Source organism: Battus philenor, unplaced genomic scaffold (genome assembly GCF_028537555.1).
Source record: "Battus philenor isolate CCGP_79_NKW_IND1 unplaced genomic scaffold, ilBatPhil1.0.hap1 SCAF_2, whole genome shotgun sequence".
Taxonomy (NCBI): domain Eukaryota; kingdom Metazoa; phylum Arthropoda; class Insecta; order Lepidoptera; family Papilionidae; genus Battus; species Battus philenor.
Window position 1 is genome coordinate 9,781,909 of NW_027181682.1, and position 26,191 is coordinate 9,808,099.

Sequence of the window (26,191 nt, forward strand, 5' to 3'; positions counted from 1 at the left end):
ATTGGTGGGGACATATCGCCACGCTTGACAGACGGCAGATTGGCGTTCACGTAGTGTATTATGGTTCGCAAAGGACGGTGCTAACCAAACTATGGAAACTTATTTGTTAGCAGTTGTAATCCTGTATAATTTATGTGCAGTGTAAATTATATAGAATTGTATCCCGGGAATTGAACCCGCGACCTCGCAAGTTTCAATCCTTTACTGCTGAGCTATTATTGCTTTCACTGATTAATCAATACAAAATAACCAAAATCGAAATATTGAACACTAAGTTTATTTGAACCAAACATTATTAGCTTGTTAAAACTGTATACTATTTAACTATTTAGTTTATGGTAGTTTCAAACCACCAATTTATCAAAATATAAAATTCTAACAGAACATTTGGCAACATATATATTACCTTATTTTATCATGGTTTTACTCAATTTAAAAACTATTATTTCAGTATGAAATTTGTAACAATACTGAAGTGACTTGAGAAAAACATAATAAAAGACTTTTTAACTACATAAGTATTTATTGAATTAAAGTAGAGTAATTCCAAAATTACAATCATAAAAGTAATTTCATCGAAAGATTGTTATATGAATGCCAGTTCAACTTTTATGCCTAACAGGCATAGGCGTAGCTCAAAGTTAATAGGTCAAGTCAAAACATCATTTAGCTTGAAACAAACATCCCAATATAGTTACACCTAATTCAAAGTTTAAAAATTGATAACACTTGCAAGTTTCTTGACTCTATTAAGAAGTAAATCTCCTTCACGGATGGTGGCCTGGTAGAGGTGCGAACGATCAGCGTCGGCGCCTCGCCCCGCGCCTGTTACCACGCAGCCCGCAACCGCATCAATACGGCATTGCAACCGTCCCGCGGCCGTAAAACTGAAATAAGATTTTTACATTTCATATTACAATTCAGAATATATTTTTACTTATTACAGATAAAGATTGGTTATTTGGATGCATATTAATCTAAAGTATTTTTTATATAAAAGTTGATAGATTATAAGTGACTTTAAAACTTTTTAATGGTTCCATTTATTTTCAATTCTATATAGAGTGACATCTCTAAAATATCATACATTTACTTATTTCTGGCAGTACAGTCAGTAAAGGGGGATAATAAAAAAATAAATAATCAATTTTAATACATATTGATAAGAGTTATAAAACACCTTTTCTTACTATATTTAGTTATTATATTATTGCTGTAACCACTAATTTTTGGATCAGGGATATAATCTTAAATGGGGGAATGTAAATGTGTTGCTGCACACAATTTAAATTTATAATCAAAATCATCGAGTAGTACAAAGTTTTATAAACAGCCAGTACAATTTGTTATTAGTTTAAACATTTCACAGGTTTTATGACACTTTTATTAACATTATCTATGGAATAATTAGATATTTCAAGGTTTTTATGTACCTATTTTCCATATAAATAAAATTCAACCAGAAAAACTATAACATGTTATACATTAATATTAATATGCTTGCTTACGTAGAAATTTCTTCTTCTACAAATTCTCGAGTCACTCCAAATGTATCAGCAATGTTGTCAAGACTGAGGGAACGGTAAGCACGCAACAACTGCACATACGCTTTAATACGTGCCTCTCGAACATAATGTTGATAATGAGGATGAAACACTGGGTCCACACAGATTTGCGTTTCCACCTGAAATCATATAAGAAATTATTGGATTTTTGTAATAAGTAATATTTTTGTTTCCTTCTATAAATATCCTGTAAAGTAATAAGTGAAAATATTACATTCATTTTTACATAATTTTATTGGATATTTGGCTAAAAGCCCTTCCTTTTTATTTATAGTGTGTAATAAATTTTTAGTGCATTATGTTACCAGTATTGTAAATGATAATAACATTTATTAAAACAAACTTACCCAGGCAAGACTTTTCAAGAAATCTGCATAACGACATTCATGAAGAGATTCAACCAACTCCCTTAGCTCAGGAAACCTGGACCGTAAGGCTTGCACAGCTGCTCCTTGCCTCCTTAATGCTGCCTGAAGAGCATGTCGTTCCAAAGCCAAAGCACATGCAAGGACACAGTACTGAATAATAGTACCTGTTTAAAAAAAAACATCTATTCCATATAATGTGTAGTAAAATTCTAATTCACTAAAATAAATTTGTAATAGACATTGTGATTATTGTCTTAGTGATATTCGGTCATATTTGGTGACATGGATTTTGTTAATTTATTTTGGTACTCATAATTTTTTTGCAAAAACACTGACATGGGCAAACTAGTTTTTACAGGCAATGTAACACTTCAGATTTAGGTAAATATTTTTGATTAAGTAAGTAAGATTAAGTAATTTCTTTATAAAAACAATTTAAAAAATGATAATGTTACAGCATTTATATATAAAAGTTTTATATATAAATATGGTGTGTGTGTGAGTTGTTTAACACTTACCAAAATCTACCAATTCATAAGATTCAAATGTAGATACACAATCAATAAACAATTCGGCTGCATGGCTGTAATCTCTCACAGCAAGACAGTATATTGCTTCATAAGCCTTAAGCTTGTTCCTAGAACGCCAGTCACCACCTTTATCTACCAATTCATGTGCCTGCAATATTAAAATCCAGTCATTTTTGAACATGAATCATACAAATCACAATTGTTTTATTTGTACCTTGTTAATAGCTTTTCCCATATCTTTGACATTGCAACCATGAAAATAGGCAATTCTAAACAAAGCAAAAATAGCATCTAATCTTCTATTGGTAGTTAAAGTTGCATCTTCATACTTAGTAGTGGCTAAAGCAGTTGCAGCTTCTTTGTCCCCAATAGAGCACAAATAATCCAACCTATAACAGAAGCATTATACAAACAAATTGTATACAACAATGTAAAAGAAACAGAAAAATCATTATGTACCTATCTTGCCAAACTGGGGTTTCAGAATCGTCTTCTTCAAACTTGGATAGTCTATTCTGATTCTCTTTTGCCATCTCATCATATAAATTTTGATCGAATGGCCACCCTAAATCGATCGATGCTTCTTTATAATACGGAGCCATATTACCCGATTTAATTCCTTTCATTAGTTGTTCCTTTAATTGTTGGTTATCTTTGTATTGCGGTAATGAAAGTTTAAATTTGATTCCTGCAAGAGCCATGTATTCCGGAGTTTTTCCTTCTGCTGACAACTCCATTTTCGGTTACGATTGTTTATTCACACAAAATTTAACAAGTTGTTAATTTTGCACTTTGCTGTAAATATTAATTAAGATACAAATACAGGAACCTAAGATGACAATAGAACAGAAATACGCAAGGTAAGGTATTATATGTCAAAAAGTACCTTGTCATTCCATTTCATCAAGCTTATAAAAGTAACCAATTGTGTTTATGGTTTTAAACTAAAAAGATTTTAAACGTTTCTTATTTATTGTAAACACATCAATTTGTATTTTTAAGATCGTGAATTTTTGTGTTTACTATTAGTTACAACAGAGTTCGCATTTGATTTAGACATTTTGTCAAATCTAAATGATTTGTCTACATTTAAGTCGTATAATTTTTAAACACCAATTAAATATACATTTTTATTCTATTTTTGAAGAGATTGATATTGTCGTATTACTATCGTTTATTGTTATCTACGGCTGTCGTTGACCTTTTATTTAAACTGTCAGTTGATTATCTACTTTGTGTTTATACTTAAAAACACTATGCGCTTAATAATCTCAAAGAAATATTAATTTTATGTGTGGTCTAGGATTTGTATGTGTATAGTGATTGATATTAGTTTTCTGTTTCAAAAAATGTAAGAGTTAAGTAACTTTAATTATTTTCGGTTTGCTTTTTTTTACAAAAATAAAGTGAAATAAAAGGAACAATGGATAATTTTGTTAATTGCAATCAATCTATTAAGGTGGTACCATCACTGGAAGAGTCTTTAAGAATTATAGGACTCGACGTAGAACTCGATAACGATGTAAGAACATGGTTCGACCAAATAAAACTTACTTGGAAAACATGGAAAAAAAATTCTACTATTGAACACAGCTTTGAACAATTTTTTAAAACAAATCCTGATCCATATAGAATAGTGCTGGTTTTTGTAATAAAATGTAAAGAGTTTAAAGACTGTAAACCAAAAACTCTACCATTTTTTATAATGGAATGCTTTCAGAAATGGTCAAGTAAAACTGGAACTGTACCTGACGAATCTTTAAAGTTTCCAGCTTTTCGTATTGCTACAGAACAGAGAAATCAATTATTTCTTAATATGGTTATTAAGACATATAGAGTCAATACATTAAAGGAGACAATAATACCCCTTGTTAAGGATATGATACAAAATGACAATTCAAAACGCGCTTCCCAAGTGATCATAGCAATGGAGTTATTTGAAGAGATACCTGTCGAGGATTTATTATTTCCATTGATACTTCAAGACAAACATAATATGATTGACGAATATTTATCTGAATGTCCGACTCAAGTTCTACGTCTAGTACTATTTTTAGACAAATTGCTTAATAAAAGCTTCAAGACTCGTGAATATATACAGAAATATATAGATGAATTTAAAATATGTCATGTAAAATATGAAAAAATACATTACAAACCCCTCGGTAAATTAGTAGCGAGATTGTGCAATAAATATAACATTCCAATTGAAACATGTAAAAACCTCTCCAAAAATCGTACTCTTGGAGGTTTGAGATATCTTATACACCAAAAGTATATTGATCGAAATGTTAGTTCAGCAGTATGGGATGATTTAGTTAAAGATTCATTGCAACAAAATTCTGAAGCAGCTAAAGAATTTATATCTGTATTAATTGATTATGATATCCGAGAGGCAGCTAAATGGGTTCACTATCTTAACTTACCAGAAACTGTATTACCACATTCATTTCAAAAATTGTCACTGTCACACACTTCTGGAGAAGAAAATTGGGATAATGATGAAGATGTACAACAAAAATTTTATCAATTCCCTTTACCTTATGATAAGATAGTTATTATAGATACAGCTGAAAAGTTTTATGATTTAACAACTGAATATTTAAAATACCGTAGTGTTGTGAGTATTGACTGTGAATGGAAGCCATCATTTGGTGCTTCACAATCCCAAGTAGCCTTGATTCAAGTTGCTGTGGAAGATAATGTCTACTTGATAGATACTTTGATACTTAATAAACAGAAATATTGTAGCTTTTGGCAGGCATTGAATAAATCATTACTAGATAATGCTGAAATAATAAAGTTAGGTTTTGGTTTAGAACAAGATCTAAAAGAAATAAAAGCTTCTATTGTAGGTTTAGGTAATATTAAAGTAAAAGGTGAAGGATTATTGGATTTATCTATTTTGTGGAAAAACCTTATAAATTCTGGTTTGATTATACAAAGTAGTAGTAGCAATGAAGGCAATAGTCTTAGTTCTCTTGTTAAAATATGTTTTGGCTTACCATTACAAAAATCGGAACAGTGTTCTAATTGGGAGATCAGACCTTTACGAAATACACAAATTCAGTATGCAGCACTTGATGCGCATGTTCTTTTAGAACTGTATAATTTCTTACAAAGAGAATGTTTAAATCAAGGAATTAACTTTGAAGAGATCTGCAATGACACAATGTTAGATACAAAAACAAAATGTACAAAAAAAGTTAAAAGCTTTGATGCATATCTAAGTTGTTCATCAAATACTCCAATGAGAACAGTAGGTGAAGTAAAGTTCTTTGTAGAGTGTAAACTAACAAGCTTAATACCATATTTAAGACATTTCGGAATTGATACAGAACCTTTATCCGAATCAATGTTATGGCATGACACCATTAATCTAGCCATTTCACAGGACCGTTATATTTTATTGTCAAAACTTAAGTTCTCCCCTACAGAAAACTATTCCCAACGTTCAATTTTAGAAGTAAGTCAACGTCTCTGTATTCAAAAGCAACTAAAAAGAATAAAGAAATATTTCAACATAAATATTGGCTTAAGTGACATTGCAAATCGTTGCATAAATTGTAATAAACTGGATTTTAAAAAGTTGACAGTTGAAGAAGTTGTTGATATTTGTAGTAAGTATCATTCTACTGAATGTGTACCAAGTAATAGAAATAATTATGTCTATACTGCTGATTGTGAAGATGATACAACATATGACAATTTCCTTAGTGATTCTGACAAGGATGATGACATTTGCTATGGGCCAGTCCGAAATTTACTTCCAAATAATTTATGTAAAACAAGTAAAGGGATACATATTAAAATACAAAATGTTGATAAACTGATTGAATCCCCCCAACCAGCTATTCTTTGTGAATCATGTGGTAAATTGTTTTGGGATGGTGATGAAATGTACAAAGAAGTAAAAAATATTACCTTTTAGTAGTTTTAGTATAAATAGACAATTTTTATAGGACCTTCCCATATGGTACAAAATTTCAATTTGTGATTTAAAAATTACAACTTATCAGTATTGATTATAATTTTTTACAAAATGTAATGAGCAGAAACAATCATGACATATCAATGAGTAGCATTGATTCTCATCTGAGTGCAATGTGTCTAACACAAATAATCATATTTTATTATTTGCTGTTATGTAATATTTTTATGTATAATAACCTTAAATGTTTAAAAAAAAACATTTTGTAGTACCAAAAGTTTATTTGACTGTCTTGCTTGGGCTGGAACATGTTAGAAATTAAGATAAATGGAACATATTCGTTGAGAAATTAAGAAAAGAAACATGGAAAATGGTAAAGGAAATATATGTTTTTGTTTATTGTTCTGTTATAATAATCTTTATTTAATTTTCTAATTTAATGCACATATATAATACATAAGATGAAAATTAGCTTAGACTAATTTTAAGAAAATCAAAAGTAGATGATGGCAGCAAAAATAGTGCTTTCTTTTTAAAATGTTTACCTGCATGTATTTTCAAGAGTATATTTCGTAATAATTTTTGTCTTCATAATGTTTAAAAAGAATTGATGTTAGACAAAAACACTAATACATTTAGTTATAAAATATTTTTAAGACAAAGATATAGTGTTTAGAAAATAAAAAATGTATACTTAATACAAGTATATTTATTATAACAAAATTACACCGTATTAAAAAATTGTCCCTGTTATCTGTATATTGTTTTAAAGCCGAAACTCAAAAATATAACTAAGTACAAATATATATACAATACAGTTACAATTATTAGATTTAAATACAATTAGGTCATAATTGATTATTCTTTCGTAAATAATTAAAAAGAATACTGAGATAGTTAATAAGGACTTTTTGTTTAAAGAATAAAAATATGTGCTTAAATATTTTAGTTACTTCAAGCAGCTTATTTATTTACAAGGTTTTTATATATAGTTTCAAGAGTTTTATTTGTATAGATAATTAAATGCCACTGTTGCAATGTTAGTATAGTTTTATGTTATTAATTACATTTATTTAATAATTATCTCTTAGTATCAACAATTGAATTGTACAAGTTACTATGCAATTATGTATTAAAAGAAACATAAATACATAAAGTATTTTAATTTAGTATTATTCACTCCAGCACCAAAATCACTTGCCCCTAAAATGTTATTCATTATTTAGGAATGCAAACTTATGGAAGCGAATATTGATGTTTTGTATAGACGTTATTTTCATTGATAGTATCATCTGAGAAATTAATCAGTCACCATTTATTGAAAACAGAGGAAATAGGTTTTAACTTTATTAAAGTGGTTTGCAATATCCTTTCAAAAGGCGATAGTTTTATTAAAATATAGTAGCGAAGTTATGACTATTTTTAAATTGTTCCATTTCTTCCTTACTGATGCCTTCATTTTGTTCAATATTTAAATTTTCTAAATCCTTCATATAGGGAAATCCTCTTAATGTAGTTAGTTTATTATTTCTTAATATCAAGATCTGAAAAATCAAAAATAAAATATTTCCACATGTACTTTTTTTTAAGCTCAACACTTCTATTGTTTCTTTTACAGAAAGAAATTAAAAACATATATTGAAATGTCTGTCCCTATCTCCTAAAATATTGACTGTATTACATGTTACAAACATTTTTGGTTTACACTATCATAATAAGGATATCTAATCTGAAACTAAAAATATTTGGTTACTTAATTATCCAAGCAGATTGCATTAGAGTATTAAAAGATAAATTTAACAAGAGTAACATCTTGATATGCATCCATATATTAGGACTCTGATCGTCATAGATATGCCGCTGATTGTTAATCAAGTTTTGATTCATGTGTAAAGATTCAAATTTTCATTACTATTGGAATGTTAAACACTACAACAGACCAAAAATGTACAAAATGACTTTGCATATAACAAAACTTCAGTCATATAGTCTAAGGTAACTTATGATATTTTATTATAAACTTATATTGAACATGCCACAAATTTACGCCGAGTGTCGTCTATAAAAATACTAGACAAATATTTTTGATAACTAAACCAGTACAATTATGATAAGCAAGCAGTGATAGACTGTGTGGTAGTGGTAGAACAGTGGTATTAATTATATAAGATTGCCACTGTTCGCATTGCACTGTTCTCTTGTCTCATTTCACATACTTTATCATAAAAATTTGTGCATAAATTATGTGCGTATATTTGTAAATGTGTGTATATTTGTATTTTATGTTAATCAATATAGTTTTTACCTGACAGTGTTGGAGCACTTTCAAAGATGGTAACATATTTGACTGTAAATGCTGATTTGACAAATCAACCACTTTACAGAAGCTATAATATTGTAAATGTGGTAAACTTGTAAGTTTATTTAAAAACTTTGGTTTGAAGATAACTTCATTACAACTATAATCCATTGGTAATTGGTTCTCTATACTCCATTTTGACAATAAATCCTCATAGTATCCTGCTCTTTGTGGATCAATATTTTTTAAGATTTTGAGGTTGAAAATTGTTTCGTTATGATGCAACTTTGGATCAATGCAATGAAGAAAGATAGTTGTCGTTAAAAGAGTCCCTGGAACAAAGTTTACTTTAGTGTCATAGAAAATATTCGGTCCAATTGTCCATTAATTCTTAGGTTAATTTTTCCTACACTTTATCAAGTTGGAATGTAATTTGACTGTCGAGTTTTTTTTTAAATTAAATAGCAATGTTTTATAAAGTATATGCTCTTTAGCACAATTTAATAATCTATTTTATTGTGTTTAATAATAGCTGAAAAACCTAAAAGTTATAATGTATAAAATTAGGATGTCTAAACTTATAACACAGTAATAAAAATTCACTAGCCGGTACAATAGAAACATGTGAAATGTTTCTATTGTACCGGCTATTAATAATTATCATTTGATAAATTGTGATTATTTTAAGTGAATATATGATCATGTGTACCAAAAAATAGATTTTGTAATGATTTTATGTGCTATTTTTATTGTTACTAAAAACAAAATCATATTAAAGCTAATTACATTTGTTATCTGGTTCCAGTAGAAGAAGTTGTCGGCATGATTCAAGTTGTTCATTTAATTCATCAATAACAGGCTGGGAATATTTATTTTTAAAGTTAATATCGCCTTTGCCAATAAAGGTCATGGATCTACATTTTAAACATTTGATAACAACTTTTTCATTATTTTCATCTTCATATATTGCCTGTTTAGAAGAATAATAAAGATTAAATTCATAAATTAAATATAATTAAAAATACTAATTGAATAGAATTTATTTGATAATACCTTTACATCCATTTTATCATTCATAGTCTCAACATGTTTTAATATCCATAAGTTGTCATAATTATTACCATTACAAGATGTCCATTCACCATTTACATTAACATCATTGAAAGTTATTCTTGTTCGTTTCTGTATGAGATCAAGAGAGACATGCTTGCTAAATGCAACAGTTATTATTGATTGTGTCACAGTACATGCTACTAAACTAATAGTGGTTTTAACAGCTCCTGAAATTATAATTAAATATACATATTATCCCATAAATCAATCTTAAGCTGAAATCTGGTTAGAGGAAAAATAAAGACTTATCCCAAAACAATAATAAAAGAATCTATGTTACATATTTGTTTGATGTAGAAATAAAAGCACATGATTTGAAAGTGTTCATATCAGAACTTTTGCAATATTTTTTTTTATTCGCTGTTCACACAAAGGCTACTTAAGGTAACACGAAAGTGAAGAAATATATATAAAATTAATAATTTGTTGTCATAGTAATACAAATAACATCACATAGTTTATCAAATTTATTAACTTTTTTCATTGGAAATAATTTCACCTTTTCATATATTTATTTTATCAAAGCATTTTTTATAAAATCCATTATTTATGCAGATTACATTTTTTATTAATTTTCTGAGTCACTTTAAATGCTAAATGTTCCATTTTACCTGTCACCTGCTTCTGGTATACTTTTCGACATAAATAAATAAATTACTCTATTTAGACTTGACATGAATTTATATATTGTTAAATTATACAAACCTAATAACCAACGCTGATAAAACCAAGCACTAGTATCATCAGGATCCGTAAAAGCCGCACTTTGAACCATTTTTAATTCATGCTTGTGGTGCGTATCTTGTATTGGACGTCCACCTGAAATAATGTAAATAATTTTTAGCTTTTATATGAAAGTTATGATAAGTTATAAAATCTAGTAGTAATATACCTTCAAGATCAGGATACAGCTGTAAAAGCATTTTGCTTCTATAATGCCATGCAGAATAATTTGAAAAATTATCAAGCAATTTTTCTGTAGTAAAATCAAACTCATCTTGCAATGGTGATTTGCATTGGCTGACAACAAAACGACGATAATCCCATGTATGAACTACAAAAAAAATATTAGTTTTCTAAAGATTGGTAAAATACCTACTTATGAATTACATATTTAATAAACATGTACATACATATGCGAGTTTATATATATACTCTTTTTGGAGTTTTTACTGCAAATTAATATATGGTACACACCCCATCTAAATGGTTTCAAAAATAATTAATAACATAATGTTAACAGAAAGAGAATATGTTTTTATAATTTCAGATTATTACTTATTTGATTATTGTGTTCACTATCTGTCCCTGCAGTCTTTGTACTGCTAGAAATTAAAGGTTTGTCTCTTTAAAATAGGTAAAATAAATAAATTTAACATATCAAAATAATCACTCCATGAAATAACTGCAAATTGGTTTACAAGATTTAAAGGTTTTTTTTGCTGACAAGTCAATTATCTATTTATAACTCGCTTTTATTGCTGTGACCAAACATACTGTATCTAAAATAAGTAATATTTCATATAATCTTCTGTGTTACTAACATTCTTAACAAAATATTAGCAACCATTCACTGACAGTTGCATACACTTGCTACATTAAACATAAACAGTTTTGTGATGTTAAAACTGTTTATGTTTAATATAACATATCACTAAACATGCCTGATAGCAATTATTTTAAATGTTTTTCAGATCCAGAAATCAAGAGAATATAAAAGATTAAGTTTCACAACACCAAACATAAATTCTAAATGACTGACTGTTTTCTACCTACTTAACTAATTATCACTTGTTAATTTATGTTTCTTTGATTAATACTTACAATTTCTCTCATCTAACTTAAGGTACATATTACACAAATTAAGTTCTGTTTTCCAGTCTGGATCAGACCTTGAGGTTAACACCCATTCTCTTTGATGCCAAGCGCAATATGATTTAGGATTAATTTTTAAACAATATTCAGTCATTGATAATTCATCATCATAAAGTTTTTTTAATGCCTCTTCAGGAGTGCTTCCCCTGAAATCATGTACATTTTCAATACTACTTAAATCTTCAAAACACAATTATTATATACTAATTTATAATTATTAACAATTACACAAGGTCAATCTTTGGCAGAAGCTATGCCTTGGAGTAGGTGCATATTGGCTGACATGATGATAAAAAAATTTGGTTTTTAATCAGTCAATATTGTTTTTTATGTGAGATTTAGAAACCATAGAGTTAATCACAATTAATTGTGAAGTTTGAGATAAATGTTTTTACATATGTGCTTATTAAAACATAATATTATTCCATAACTCATTTTAACTTTTTCAATACCTTTACTTATTTTAATTATAATGAATATGATGTTAATGGAAATTTAGTGCAACATATATACAATAGTGCGATATGAAATTTGGGGGTGGTATATAATAGGCTCCACCATATTCACTTTCATCAAAAACCATTGCTACATTCATAAACAACCTGTGTAAAAAATATAATACATTTAACCTCTCTTAATTAATTAAAGGTTCTTCAGGCCAGACCACACATTTTGAAGCATACTAGGAGTCAACACCGTAAACAACGAACCAGCCATGAGGAGTCTCAACAAGCCAATGTTGCAATGTGTATCATTAACTGCTGGCTCTCTATAACCCTGCTCTATATGACACTACCACAACTGCTTCTGGTGACAGGAATGTTAACTGGTCATAGGTTTTTAACAAATATCTGTTTACTACAATGCTATCTATTTTAGATCACTGTGGTGTCTTCCATTAATTGCCAATGACAAGAGTCTGTTGAGATTTGAGGGGTTGGGTTAGTTTTACATCGCAACCAAGTTGCACTGCATTAATTATATATATAGACTTTATAAGATTGTTTCATACTTAATATGAAGAAAAATTTCTCTCCTTATGTTCCAGAGTGTATAAATATCAGGATTAGATGTTAAAACTTTGCTAGTAAGGTCCAATAATTCCAGATCAATCTCTTTTTCCTTCCTCTGTAACAAAATAATTTACATCAAAAAATAAATAATTCTCATAACACATGCACAAAATGAATATATCAATTTGTACTAATTTATTGATTCTTGCAAAAATACTATTAATCACGTTAAAAAAATAAACAATGCCATTATTATTTATTTTTAATGTTTCATACAATTGTAATAGAGATAAGGAAGACAGTTATTTCAACCAAAAAATCACCTATGTTTTCATCTATCAAATCAGTATATTGACAATTTCTTTAATACTAGCAAAAATATTGATTATTTTTATTTTACTAGATTGATTTGATACGAGCGTGATTTAAAAATATATATTGATAACTTAAACAACTGTTAATACAAAAAGTATTTCTACAATCTTATGTAAAGTTTTACCTTTTGTTGTATTTTTTGCATAACATTTTTAAAAATTTTTAGCTTCTCTTGTCTCTCTTTTTCTTTCCTTGCCTTTTCTTCATCTGATGTTCGAACCTTAACTCTTCCATGCTGAAAATCAATAGTTATAATAATAATAATTTATTTTGTTACAGTTCATAATAAAATATTGTTACAAAAACGGTTTAATTTACCATTTTGCCAAAAAAATAATTCGCACTTTCCCTTATTATTTATTTTATTAATTTTTCGCGTTTAATTTAAAGATAGAAAATAAAAATAAATTAATACAATATACAATTCATTCAAAAATTTTGGCTGTCAAAGTCAAGGAACATGCCATACTCAGCAACACAGTATAAAAATAATTCTACCAATTTACAGTGAAATCACTCTTTTACTTTGTGATTTTTTACCAAATCAAATAAATATTGTCTTTAAGAAGTAGTAGTGCATTCGCCGGACAAAGTACAAAACAAAAAAAGTACAAACCCACAAAAACACTTTGTGTTTATTAACAAAACTCATTGATTAATTTTAAATAAGTAAAGTTGTGTGGGACTAAATATTAATCTATATCTGTAACCATTGGTTCTTATTCCTATTTAAAGTAGTTCTGGATCCTTTTATAACTTGCTGTAATTTTGGATTATTATTAAACCTGGAACTAACAGTAAATCAGATTATGACTAATTTTTAAATTATTGAAAATAACATATCAGATATTATCTCATGTAATAATAAAGTATGATTTTGGATAAAAAATAGTACAGTTTTTCACGTGTTGTTCAAAGTTTTTCACCTTAAAATTTATCACGTAAGTTGTTAGTTGGATACCGTTTAGATGCCTGGCTGAAGTTAAACCTTTCTTTTTCGAACCGTTTACGCACAGTCAAATATGTATCCTCTGTAAAGACGAGTTGGTTCTATTCACTCATTTGTAAACTCTTTTTAAGGCACACGGTGCATCTAATCAAAATATTGCGTACCCACCAGTGTTAGAGTTAATTGAAAAACTTACAAAAAAATCTTGATCAACATACTTAATACGTTCTATTATTACACATACGCACGACATTGTACTGGTCCAAAATTATGTCAAAATATTTTTAGTTTTACTCCGCCGATTTTTGTAGGTACCTAACTGAATTATACTTGCGACAAGGACATAATTTAAATTTAATTTTTTTAGGACGGAGTCAGCATTCGTGAGCCTCGAGTTCACTGAAGCTGTAAAAACCGTAAATAAAAACATCACCGAACATCATTGAACAAGATTAAATGTATTACATAAATAGGACCATACCGTTTAAGAATTATTAACTATAAATTATTATTTTCAGTATCCAGTTTATCAAATGTGTAATTATTATTAATGGAGCATTAGCTTTCGGAATATGGATCTATGGGTTACGCCAAAGGTTTATTTATTTATTTATCTATGTACATAAAGTAATGGAAGTGACATTTCCAGGCGTTGTTATCTCTATTGTAAAAATTAATGAATTGTTTTCAAATCGAGTTTATGTGAATTTATTGCTAAATAATGAATAATGCATCACAATTTTCTTTACGGTGGAATAATTACGTGTCTCATGTTACGGAAGCGTTTAATGAACTTAGATTTTCTAATGACTTAGTAGATGTTACGTTATGTTGTGATGGTGGCAAAATCCGAGCTCATAAAATGTTATTGTCTGCGTGCAGTAATTATTTCAAACAAATTTTTAAAGAAAATCCATGCCAGCACCCCGTGATCATATTTAGAAATGTCAAGTTTGATGATCTCAACGCAATTATTAATTTTATGTATCATGGAGAAGTAAACATATTTCAAGAACAATTGGAATCATTTCTTATAACAGCTGAACTCTTAGAGGTAAAAGGATTAACTGACAATGTAGAGGAAGAAACGTCTAAAACCCAAATAATGTTTATTGATAATACTTCTTTAGACTTAAGTTCAAAATCAAGTAGGATAAATGATGATTTAAAACCAATTTCAACTGATGAACCGATCAATCTTGCTACGATACAGACTAATAGGGATGAACACATTCCAGAGGCCAGTCAGAGTAGTGTCCAAAAAAACTTAAATGACATTAGTTCTGAAACACAATTTCCAAAAGAAAAAGTCTCATCTGAAGATACAAGTGTGGCAATAAGAGGAAACTCATTACCTAATGAAGAAATGCAAGTTGACATGCAACCGACGTCTGCAGAAGATCTGTCGGAGAAAAACAGTGGTTGGTTGAAATTCTTTTTATCCTGTTCTTGTGAATTTGACATAAATTGCTTACAATAAAATTAATATTATCAATAAAACCATGAAGTATTGAAATAGTATCTGAAATGATTTATTACATTTAAGTTGTAAATAATAATAATAAATAAATGACAAAATGTTTAAGGGGCTAGTAAATGTATGTAGTATGGGCCCTTAAGTATTGCCATTAATCATTAGAGGTGATGATGACAAAACGAATATTTGCTCTAATGTACCAAATAACATAAAGGAAAAAGTGGGTGGGTCCTGCCAATGAAATGTAGTATCTAACAATGTATTATACATTGTTTTATGGAGTATAACAAAGTATTGTCACATAGTGTTTTACTACCAAAAAACCACTGTAGTTTGTGCTTGCTACATAGATGACCTTAAAAAGAGGCTGATTAGTAATTAATAACATTCTATGATATAAAAGTCACTAAATTAACTTAAATTTAATATAGTCAACTTTAATTGACTGTACTTGTTATAACATTATTCTCTAATGACTTATGAATAGTGGAAAGGCTATGTTATGGATGTTATTCATGGTTTATAACTAGTAAAAATGTTGATTAATGTTGTGTTTTTAAGTAATAGTATTTTAATTTATTGTAATGGTATATGTATTTAAGTACAATTCTACTTATATATGATATAACTGAAAGTTTTACAGGCAACACTAAATAACACTATTTATTAATGAATGTATGAATGGTCTTATCCTAATTAATGGTGATAAATACTACTAGGTATTATAACTGATGAAGGAAATGCCATGGATATCTTAGAATTAATTTATAAAAACATTTATAATTCTTTTAAGTATCTAATGTTTATTTGTTTCTTTTTCAGACTCTGACCTGGCTAAATTTCGGTGCCAGTTATGTCCAAAAGGCTTTAAACATCCAACTTCTTTGACACTACATAAGGATTCACATGCAGGGAAAACACAATGTCCGGTATGTCACAGGTCATTTTCAAGATCTTATGACATGAGGAGTCATCTACAAAGGATTCATCAGGGAAAACAATTGACAATCAAAGAGATTAGATATAAGGGCAATAGTGACACAGCAGCAAAGCAGTTCACATCTAATATATAGCATAAAATAAATTATTTATAACTACAACATATTGCAAAATGCCTTTTAATGTAATCACTGTCATAGCTTACATATTATGTAAAATATGTAGTATTAGAAGAAATATTTATTTAAAATTTTAAAAGTCACAAAAGAGTTTGCTCAGTGCTGTAGCTTTTGCTATTTTTATACTAGTCTTAAAAATGACTGTTTCAGTACATTAAAATTTGTTTCTATTATAATTTTTGTTTCATTTATTTGTATAGTCATTCATTTTTAGAAAATATAGAAATTTATAGGTTACTTTGGTACATTGTTAATGTTTTTTTTTCTTCAAATGTTAAATGTCAATTATCATTTTACATAGGATTTTTTTGTAAAACAGAGAAGAGTCCTTGATGTTGGAAACATGTTAAATATTGTTCATCCAGAGGATATATTATATAACAGATATTGATTCAAATGTACCTTCTATCAGAGTCATGACCAATATTTTTGCAGATTTAACTGCTATACTACCTTGATTTTGTAAATGAAGAATTGGAGCAAGCAGATTTCAGTTTGGACTTGGACAAACTATTTGAATAAAAAATAGTAAATGTCAGTATGCATAAGGTACAGCAACTATCTAATTTATGGAACAGGTTGAATATACTTATTCAAACAGCTTATTAACCCTATAGCAATCAAAGCTGATTCCATACAGATGAACAATCAGCTCACAACATTTCTATATGCTCTATGTTTTTAGTGAACTTAATACCTCTGATGTAAAGACGATTCATACATGTTTTTTATCACCTAGAACCATGTCGCGTATTTTAAATGGTGACTTAGAACTTGCAGATTGTCAGAGACACACTGATCATTTCGTAAGCAATAATTTAAATATTAATGGATTGGTAAAATCAAAAACTTCTTAACCGGTATGCAAGGGTGGTCATAGAAAAATTTTGTTTATGAATGACAATATATTTACAATATTTTAACAAACCAAAGTTAGCAGCTTTAAAGAAACTTACCAATTACCAACAGAGTAGAATGTGAGCACCATCCAACTTCTGTGATGGTTTGGTGGGGTGCTATGAAGGAGTGACTGAGCCATTTATTGTGAAAGAGGTATCAAAACATTGATACAAGTGTATCAAGATACCATTTTTGAGGAGTTAGTTAAGCCCTTGTTAACACCGTGTTCAATAACCAAGAATGGTCCTTTAAGCAAGACTCGGCGCCGGGTTATAAAGCTTACCCGCGTTCCATCCGACGCAACTAAGTCAGTCAATCTTGGTTAGACTTGTCAAGCGACAGCTTGGGCTGGATACGGCTGGCGAATGGAATATTGGGTATATGGAAGTGATGACGGCTTCGACAACGCGGAAGTTTCTCCCAAACGCCGTCACGGGCTGCCATGTACTTCGTCAGGTTGAGTTTCCGTGTGCCTTCGTAGGTTTAAGCTCGAGGAGAGTCCTTCGTGCATCTCTGACTCTTTAGTGGATCAGACCGTGGTACACCTAACCTCACTTTGATTACTAGTTTCGGTTGCAGAAAAGGGACAAGTGGAAACATCGCCTCACTTTTGAACAACATGGAGATCTACCAGCCCCTTCAAGATTTCTTCATCTCTGTAGGAAGAGAAAGTCATAAGACCTGCAATGAAATTGAAAAAGTAAATGAAATAAAACAAATAATAAGTATGTTATATAAACTGTGATAAAATTTTAAACTTTTCAAATCGCAATATGATATAGATTGTGAGAAAATAAAATTAGATTAATAATAAAAAGTGTAAAGGTTGAAGATATAAATAAACAAAAATGATTGACAAATGTAATTTAATTGTAGGATCCAGGAGAGAAGGCGATAGAAGTGAAACGATGTATCAAAGGAAAATTTGAGAAGAGAGCGAAAATATATACAGTGTAAGAAAAATATTATTGTTATACCAGTCCCTGATCATGTGCCATAGGAGAGGCCAGAAAAAACTTGATTAGAAACGATATTCCGGATTTTACCAGAGCTCAAGTCTGAGCGTCATTTAGTCCTGATATTAACCGACTGGATTTTTTTATGGTCAGTTTTTGAGAGTAAAGCTTGCTCTAAACGCCATGATAATCGGAGTCCCTAAAAGAATCGATACAATTGGAAGTGAATAACTTGAACCCTAGAAAGATTGCGCGCTGCTATTATTAATGGAAGTAGTCTCCATTCGAATAAGCTTTATACATTTTAATGGTTTTATATTAACCCTTTCACGCTTAAGGGAAACATTTTTCCTTTCTACAAAATCGTTACCGATTGTTCAATTATTATTGACTCGATATTTTTTTTAACTTAATGTTAAAATAAAACGTATGTCCAAGGCGGCAAATGCGTTTCTGAACGAATAAAAAAAAGAACTGTCAAACTTTATTGCGCCAAATCCAAAACATTCGTGGGCTGAACTAATAATATTTTGAAAGTGTTTTGGATTTGAGAAAATAAAATAACTGCATTTTATCACGTGTTTTATATTATTTGGTAAGTTTAATTTTATATGATAATACAGTAAACTGCAGAATATATAAGCAAAAGTACCTATAATTTGCAAATCATTTAAGGGAAATATTTTTCCTTTTGGTCTACATTTGATGTATTCGTTGTAGTATTATTATATGTAGTGCTTTAATGATAATAAATGATTTTCTTGTATTTTAATATAAAAAAATACAAGAAATAAAAGACCAAAGTCTGAGGCACTGTTCGCACGAATAAAAAAAATGCGCTAAAGTCATTACCATCAGAAAAGGGATGAAAAAAGGTTAAATCCATGCCGTAAGTACACACGGTTTAACATTTGACCAATTTCATATCTCCGGTTCCAACTAGCACAGTAAAGAGGAGGCAAGCAGGAACTGTTCCAAAATAAATGTTACATGTCCGGAAGTAGTGATGCGCTATAATAAATATATAGGCGATGTGGACATTGTGGACCAGCACAAAGCATATTATGAGGTTGATCGCAAGGCGAAAATGAAATATCACCTACGCCTCTTTTTTACATCTTAGATATCGCTATGAATAACTTGTATTTAATGTACGTAAAGTTGCACGAAAAACACCGAGTAAAAGGTTGGCTGTTGAGTAGCCTCGAGTGTCGCCAACACGTAACACGAGGTCTAATAAATAATTATACATGTAGACAGCGATCGATACCAACTTTAATCTCCTCTGAAAAGCTCCTGATTGGAAATAAGCGCAATTTGCCAGCGCACAAAATGGAAAAAGCAGAAAAACTGAAGCGATGCGTAAATTGTGCAAAACGACGTATAGAAAATAGGACACAATAAATGTTATGTGCAATGTCCGCTTGTGCTTCACAAGTTAACGAAATTGTTTCGTAGAATACCATAACTAGCTTTTTATTTAACTTTTCTGATAATTCTTGTTATTTTTTTTTGTATTACTAAACAATAAATAAAATACCGATATAATAGACTTAACTCTTCGTTTATTTACTTTTATGAACCATGAGGAAAAATATTTCCCATGAAATTATGATATACACCCTGCTATATTTTTCTGGTTATATTCTCTTACTTTACAACCACAATATAATAGCTAAATTATTGTATCGTATTTGCATATTTAGTCTTGAACATCTTATGGTCCTGTGAGGGTTAATGTCTTGAACTAACACACTGTTATCATGATAAATAATACGTACAATAAAAATGTCGTTTTTCTTTATATCAATAGTTATGACAAGATTAAGTATAGTTGACCTCTAAGTAGTTAATAGTTTTATGAAGTGTAGAGAACGGTATAACAAGCTTATCTTTATCTATGACTAACCTTTTGTATATCGTTTATTTCTTCAATCTTCAAGACAAATTTACACAAACTTACTACAATTATGTTATTGGTTGTTTGAAGGTGTAAGTTACGTGTATTTGTATTGAGTAATTTTGTTTTACCTTATTTGGCTTACGTTCAAAACATTCTTTTTAAATATATATGTTCAATAAATAAAAAATATAATATGTTGCAGATATTTTATATTATTGATAAAAAATTACATTTTTTTAGTATTTTTTTTTCATGTCTATTTATTGTTACAGTTTAAACGATATTTTCGCCAATGTTATTGCTATTTTAGCTTCACATAATGGTAGAAAATTTGCAGCAAGTAGACTCCAGTGTGGACTGGGTGAAGCTATTTGAATAAAAAGATGTCCAATAAGGGCAAATTGATAAATGTAACATTCACGCGACAGTTGTAAGTGACTCTTTCGTTATAATATTAAATAAATTAAAAAGGTCACATTAAACGACGTGCCTCAAACATACTTTGTATGCTATCTCACATTACACGTAGATAAAAAACTTAGCAAAAGCATATTAACGAAACGGTCTTCTGTTTAAAAAGTTCGCTATCCTCATCGAACGGAGGACCCAATTTTTATTAGGTAATACCATTGTGGGGCTCAGCTTCTCACACCAACATAGAGATTATCCAACACTAGCAAAATGATTACAAATGCCTCATAGTTCGTGAAGAACGAACAATTATATAATGACTTACAAATATGTACGGTAAAACATGAAATTCATAAGAATTAAACAATAAATGGTTTCTTTTTATTATAATAATATTATGTTATTTGCATAGGAATGATGTGCGAAAGGAATTTGTCTTTCGCATATAATAAAAGTATGTACCAAATGCACATGGATGATGGATATTTTGTTACGATATTATAGGACTTATATTGATTAGTCCTATAATTTACTTAATTTAACATTAACGACTTATCTACACAATGAACTTTTAGATTATTTGACTATCATACAGCAAAAATAATGCTTGTCGTATTTTTTCTACCACAGTGGTGGGCATCCGGCATATACAGAAAAAATGTTGAATTTAGTTGACAATATTGTGAAATTATTTCAAAACCAGAGAAGCATATTCCTATTCTTAAAATTCGCACATACCTTGTTATTATCCATTGCTATTTTTACGATGTAAAATCTCTATATTGTTTTATTAAAAAACAAAAACGGAACCGAACCGAAAAACTAAACTAAACTAGGAAAGAATTAGTGCCGAAATCTTTATAAAAAATCCTGTATACAGGAAGGCTTTCGATTTTCAAAATAAATGTTTTTGTTTTCAATTTAATTATAAATACACCGAGTATTTTCGAGTATTTATAATTACGTTATAATTTTGTTACGTACGTTATAATTAGTTAAATTGACAGAAAAATTCAACAAGTCCTCGTCATCACTAACAGTTATTCCATATCAAGCAATCGTGCTATGTATATCGAAAACACTGCATTTAAACAGTTTTGTATTTATTAATTATTAAAAAATTACTCTTCTGTATGTCATATTATTTAAAATCAAGTGTTCACAGAAATTAAAACGGGACTTCTAGGTAATTTCCCGAGCATAGCATAATGAAACGCTCATTCAACATGTCACCATAAACTAGAGAAGAATAAATATTATGTATACTTCGTCAAATATTATTAATTTTATGATTTATACTTTCTTTTTACTTCTAGTGTACATTGGGATTATTTTGATATTGGTATTCTAAGTAAATATGTCAATAAATAACGTAAAGGAAAATAATTCGCATAGTAATTAATATAAAGATTTTCTAAATTGATGAAAATGTTTTAATTTAAGTTATATTAGTATATTAAACCAAACAGGAAAGATCCAGTGTTAAAGTAAAATAGAATATTTAATAATAATATTATTAGAATATGTATTAAATTAATAATTACTGCATCTGACGTCTTTTGCTTTGTTATTATTTATTAACTTTAAAATAACGACGGGGAAACAGATTTTATTTAATTTCTCTGTTTGAGATATCAGTTACTAAGAATTTTCACGATTTTTTTATTTAAAAATAGTAAAACTTCTTTCCTGTCTCCATATATCGGTTCTTTATGTTCTTTGGCCAGGTTGCTAGATGTTTATCAGTTCTCGATGGACCATTTTATAGTTTCTGTTTTAAAGTGTCTCCATCTACAGTCAATAGCAGAATTTTTGGGACCGCCATATACAAGGGACCGTTTAATTTTGTTGTTTCTCATAAGGGCATTCGACTTTTTATTCTGCTATGCATGGTCCAAAGTGGATTGGGAGTGAACTGTAAACTAAGTAGTTCCGTGAGTTCCAGTTTGAACATCAATTTTATTCATCATGTATGAACTGTACACATAAATAATTATAAAAATTGTCGTTGTTCAACATAGTACCAGTTTATTAACATCATTTTAGCTGCAAGAAGTCTAATGCTGGACTACTCCGCCAGAGATTTTCAATAGGATCGATTGGGAGCGGCCTGTATTCAAAACCTACCGACAATCTTAATAAGGTCATTTTTTACTTAGGAGGTGGATCAATTGCTTTAAAATATAATCATTGTAGTAACCTGCTACCTAATTTGATATCCATGTTAATTTTTTTAAAGAATAAATAGTGATGTAGTGGCTGTTAAAAATATACGGAGTAATCAAGAGTTAATTAAATTTATCAAAAAGAAAGTGAAATAATTTTATAAGGAAGACACATAGATGTGTTATTGACATAACACTTAAATGAAATGTAAATTCGATGTGCATGTCGTTTTTGCAAGTCAGGGAAATAATCTCTGACTGGTGAACAATAATGTTAAGATATCTTTCTACCAACGTCGTCGGGTCCACCAGCATCGTGTGTCGGTGTATGGCGTAGATGGCTATTGCGAAATAACATGAGAAGAGAGGGGAACTAGTGCAGCTAAGCCAGGGGGATCGGACCGATGCATGCTTTTGTAGCCGGGATGGGGTGGTATGGGCGGAGGAGGGGTCAGGCGGGTAACGCTCGATACGCGCGCGCGTCGCGCAACTCGCTGTCAGTCGCTTTTTAACGCCCCGTGTGTACGGTTAGTGACGATCTTAACGGTCACCTATCAAAACTACGATATCGATATTTTAAAATCACATCGCTAAGTACGTAATATTTAAAAACATATTGGTTTCTGTACAATGTTCATAAGCTTATCGTAATGTATATAAAATATTCGTTTTACGGGTTAAAATAAAAACATATTTTGTCAATTTGTTTACATTTACTCAACATGTTTTCTGACTTATGAAAACTATAAATAGGCATTGTAAATAGTTAATTATTGGTGTGTGTTTTCAGTGATAAATTTGTGATCGTTTGGCATTAATATACAAAACCAAGTTTCAGTTACGAGTAATAGTAATACAAACTCCCGGGAAAGTGGATTAAACAGAGAAAGTGTTGGCTTTTATATTTTTCGCATATCGTTTAGTCAATTCGCATGTAAAAAAAAAAATATTTTGGCAAAGAAAAATAAATGCGTTAATATTTCATGGCAAGGCATGGCCGAAAGCGCATACAGTCGAGATTGGCTCGCAAAACGTCGCGCGACGGCGCAATGGGGGTATTGATCGGCGGCGGCGGTGGCGGCGACGGCGGCCCGCGAGACGCCGGCGTTCCCGCCTGCCGCCTAAATAAAGCTCCGCATGTGTGCCGCCCTACGTCGATGCCGTCGCCTCCGCCACCGCCGTCGTGCCGACGCGTCATTTGTGCTACTATACACATCATTTAATAAATAAATCCAGCACTTCATTGTAGACCTATATCTACATATATAGCGCACTGTCGCGTTTTAACTAAAACAAGTTATTAAGTCTACGCTTTTTAAATTCAAGGTCAGAAAACATTCGTTACAAAATTTAACCTGAAACAAGCTATATATTTAAATCAGGTTGAGATTGAAATAGTTAACGACAAGTAATATAATAACAATAATCAAATTTCAATTATAGATTAAATACTAAACTTATTGTTCAAATAACCTTTGTTTTTAGGTGGAAATGTTCGGATAAGTGTAATAATCTACAAGTGAGAGCCATGGCACGCAGCGTGCTGGCGAGCGGAGCTTTGCTCTACGTCCTGAGCATGATGCTCGAGACGCGCGCAATCACAATCTTGCCGCACGATGTCCGACCTGGCCATGCTGTACGTCACTTCGTGGGAAACTATTCTCGTTACACTCTGATAGATCCAGAATACGCCTCCTACTTCACACTTTTAGATGATGGACTTCTAATGACGACTGCCGATTTGACGCCATTACTCGATCAATCATTGAATCTTGCTGTTTTGGAACAAACTCCGTTTAGCAGTGCTGCTCATTCAGTACATCTCCTTGTAGTTGATCGACGCAAGATGCTCAGTTTTCCAACTGCTAAAGGCTTACGCGGTGAAATTCAAGAGAATTCACGGGTTGGTTCCGTTGTTGATCTTCCAGGTATAAAGGCTACGGCGTTATTGAACGTTGGGCCTATAGCATACAAAATAATTAAAGGGAATGAAGATTCCATCTTTGCTTTACGTGAAAAAACGAAGACTGGCATACCTGAAGTTGCGTCGGTTATTACTGAAAGCGACGTGGAAATCATTGCACTAAAGCCTTTAGATGCGGAGACAAAAAAATCGTATGATTTATTACTACAGGCAACAGATTTGAGAGGGAGTAACAAAGCACGGATTTCTGTAAGAGTCGATGTAACAAATGAAAACGATCATGAGCCGATTTTCGAACAAGAAACGTATTATTTTGCTGTTAATGGTACTTTAGATCAAAATAGTGCTAACGGCACTGCGCATTGGCAAAGATTTTCAAACATTGGCAAAGTTCATGCTGTTGATCATGACGGTGATCGAGTATATTATTCTTTGAAGACTCCAAGCAATTTGGCTGTAATCGTACCGCAAACAGGTGAATTGATTTTAGCTGGAGAACCAGACAGTCTCGTGGCGGAATTGGAAGTACTTGCTCATGATACTGGCTCTCCTCCACGGAAAAGCAAACCAGCACAAATTCTCCTAGAATTCGTGGTTCGTGATCACAAAAATCTTCCTGTTTTGCGTCGTCAAAAGCGGCGTGTCACCAGAGCGGTTCGACCTACAAAGCGTATCGAGTTCACAGAAGCTGATGGTGAAGTAGAAGGACGTGCGGTTTTTACACTCGAGAAAGAAACTGATCGTGAAACATTTAAAATCCGGGACGAAAATCCGTGGGTCACTGTTGAACCAAGTGGTGTAGTGAAAGTTAAAAAGAAGTGGGACTACGAAGAATTGGGCCCTGAGAAGACTATTGACTTTTGGGTAACGATCACTAACGCCGGAAATGGAGGTAAGTTAAGATTTTGTATGTTATAAAAACATTTTGACCGCAGGCATTTTGACTACGTTTCAGCAATGATAATTTACGTTACGGATTCCAGTCCTTATAATTTATTGTTACTTGTAATATTTTTAACTTACATATTTTGCTGCAATCATTTTATATATTTTTCATGAAAAACACGAGTGATGAACATAGATGCTATAAATACAGTTAGAAAATGATGGAGTTAGCCATCGTAACATTTAAACTATAAGTAGTGTATTTGAAGTGTTTACTTATAATATTTTGTCCTTTCAACGTACGATATTAATTATTTTAAACTGAAAATTATTTAAATGGAAACGTTTTTTATTATTTTATTACTGTTCTGTAGGTAACCATCGCAAGTTTTTCCAGTCATTCAATTATGGAGACTTGTTAGAATAACTTCTAT

General features: G+C 30.5%; 5 protein-coding genes across 6 annotated transcripts in view; 3 read left to right on the forward strand and 2 right to left on the reverse strand.

Moving 5' to 3' along the window:
• Positions 1–649: 649 nt before the first annotated feature.
• On the reverse strand, positions 650–3,357 carry Rpn7 (regulatory particle non-ATPase 7). Its single transcript, XM_068765073.1, has 6 exons — positions 2,923–3,357; positions 2,678–2,852; positions 2,452–2,611; positions 1,913–2,097; positions 1,509–1,684; positions 650–887 (listed from the first exon to the last, which is right to left on the reverse strand). The coding sequence occupies exons 1-6, from the start codon at positions 3,198–3,200 to the stop codon at positions 713–715; spliced, it is 1,149 nt and encodes a 382-aa protein (XP_068621174.1). The 5' UTR covers positions 3,201–3,357; the 3' UTR covers positions 650–712.
• Positions 3,358–3,768: 411 nt separating this feature from the next.
• Positions 3,769–7,186, forward strand: Nbr (exonuclease mut-7 homolog). The gene has a single exon (XM_068765224.1). The coding sequence runs from the start codon at positions 3,887–3,889 to the stop codon at positions 6,392–6,394; it is 2,508 nt and encodes an 835-aa protein (XP_068621325.1). The 5' UTR covers positions 3,769–3,886; the 3' UTR covers positions 6,395–7,186.
• Positions 7,187–7,298: 112 nt separating this feature from the next.
• RabGGTa (Rab geranylgeranyltransferase subunit alpha) lies at positions 7,299–13,439 on the reverse strand. The gene is made up of 10 exons (XM_068765225.1): positions 13,388–13,439; positions 13,194–13,304; positions 12,694–12,809; positions 11,631–11,827; positions 10,699–10,860; positions 10,512–10,625; positions 9,747–9,973; positions 9,480–9,663; positions 8,700–9,025; positions 7,299–7,938 (listed from the first exon to the last, which is right to left on the reverse strand). Exons 1-10 carry the CDS (start codon positions 13,388–13,390, stop codon positions 7,786–7,788), a joined length of 1,593 nt encoding a protein of 530 aa, XP_068621326.1. The 5' UTR covers positions 13,391–13,439; the 3' UTR covers positions 7,299–7,785.
• Positions 13,440–14,651: 1,212 nt separating this feature from the next.
• Positions 14,652–16,732, forward strand: LOC137922322 (protein abrupt-like). Its single transcript, XM_068765305.1, has 2 exons — positions 14,652–15,439; positions 16,318–16,732. The coding sequence occupies exons 1-2, from the start codon at positions 14,740–14,742 to the stop codon at positions 16,566–16,568; spliced, it is 951 nt and encodes a 316-aa protein (XP_068621406.1). The 5' UTR covers positions 14,652–14,739; the 3' UTR covers positions 16,569–16,732.
• A 7,730-nt stretch (positions 16,733–24,462) lies between these two features.
• CadN (Cadherin-N) overlaps positions 24,463–26,191 on the forward strand; it is a 340,773-nt gene continuing 339,044 nt past the window's right edge. For both annotated transcript variants that reach the window (XM_068765439.1, XM_068765440.1), the window contains exon 1: positions 24,463–25,764. In XM_068765439.1, coding sequence (XP_068621540.1) covers positions 24,477–25,764 — 1,288 coding nt within the window. In that variant the 5' untranslated portion in view covers positions 24,463–24,476. The remainder of the gene's footprint in view (positions 25,765–26,191) is intronic.

What these genes read in the sequence shown, in the direction of transcription:
- LOC137922322 (XM_068765305.1), top strand. Translation starts at nt 14,740, where the DNA reads ATGAATAATGCATCACAATTTTCTTTACGGTGGAATAATTACGTGTCT. An exon ending in TCTGTCGGAGAAAAACAGTG is followed by an intron (nt 15,440 to 16,317) that starts GTTGGTTGAAAT and finishes TTTCTTTTTCAG; the next exon opens with ACTCTGACCTGGCTAAATTT.
- RabGGTa (XM_068765225.1), bottom strand. An exon ending in ACTGGAACCAGATAACAAAT is followed by an intron (nt 9,026 to 9,479) that starts GTAATTAGCTTT and finishes ACTTTGTTCCAG; the next exon opens with GGACTCTTTTAACGACAACT. An exon ending in AAGTGCTCCAACACTGTCAG is followed by an intron (nt 7,939 to 8,699) that starts GTAAAAACTATA and finishes TTGATTTTTCAG; the next exon opens with ATCTTGATATTAAGAAATAA.
- Rpn7 (XM_068765073.1), bottom strand. Translation starts at nt 3,200, where the DNA reads ATGGAGTTGTCAGCAGAAGGAAAAACTCCGGAATACATGGCTCTTGCA. An exon ending in ACCCCAGTTTGGCAAGATAG is followed by an intron (nt 2,853 to 2,922) that starts GTACATAATGAT and finishes CTTCTGTTATAG; the next exon opens with GTTGGATTATTTGTGCTCTA. An exon ending in TGGGAAAAGCTATTAACAAG is followed by an intron (nt 2,612 to 2,677) that starts GTACAAATAAAA and finishes TTAATATTGCAG; the next exon opens with GCACATGAATTGGTAGATAA.
- Nbr (XM_068765224.1), top strand. Translation starts at nt 3,887, where the DNA reads ATGGATAATTTTGTTAATTGCAATCAATCTATTAAGGTGGTACCATCA.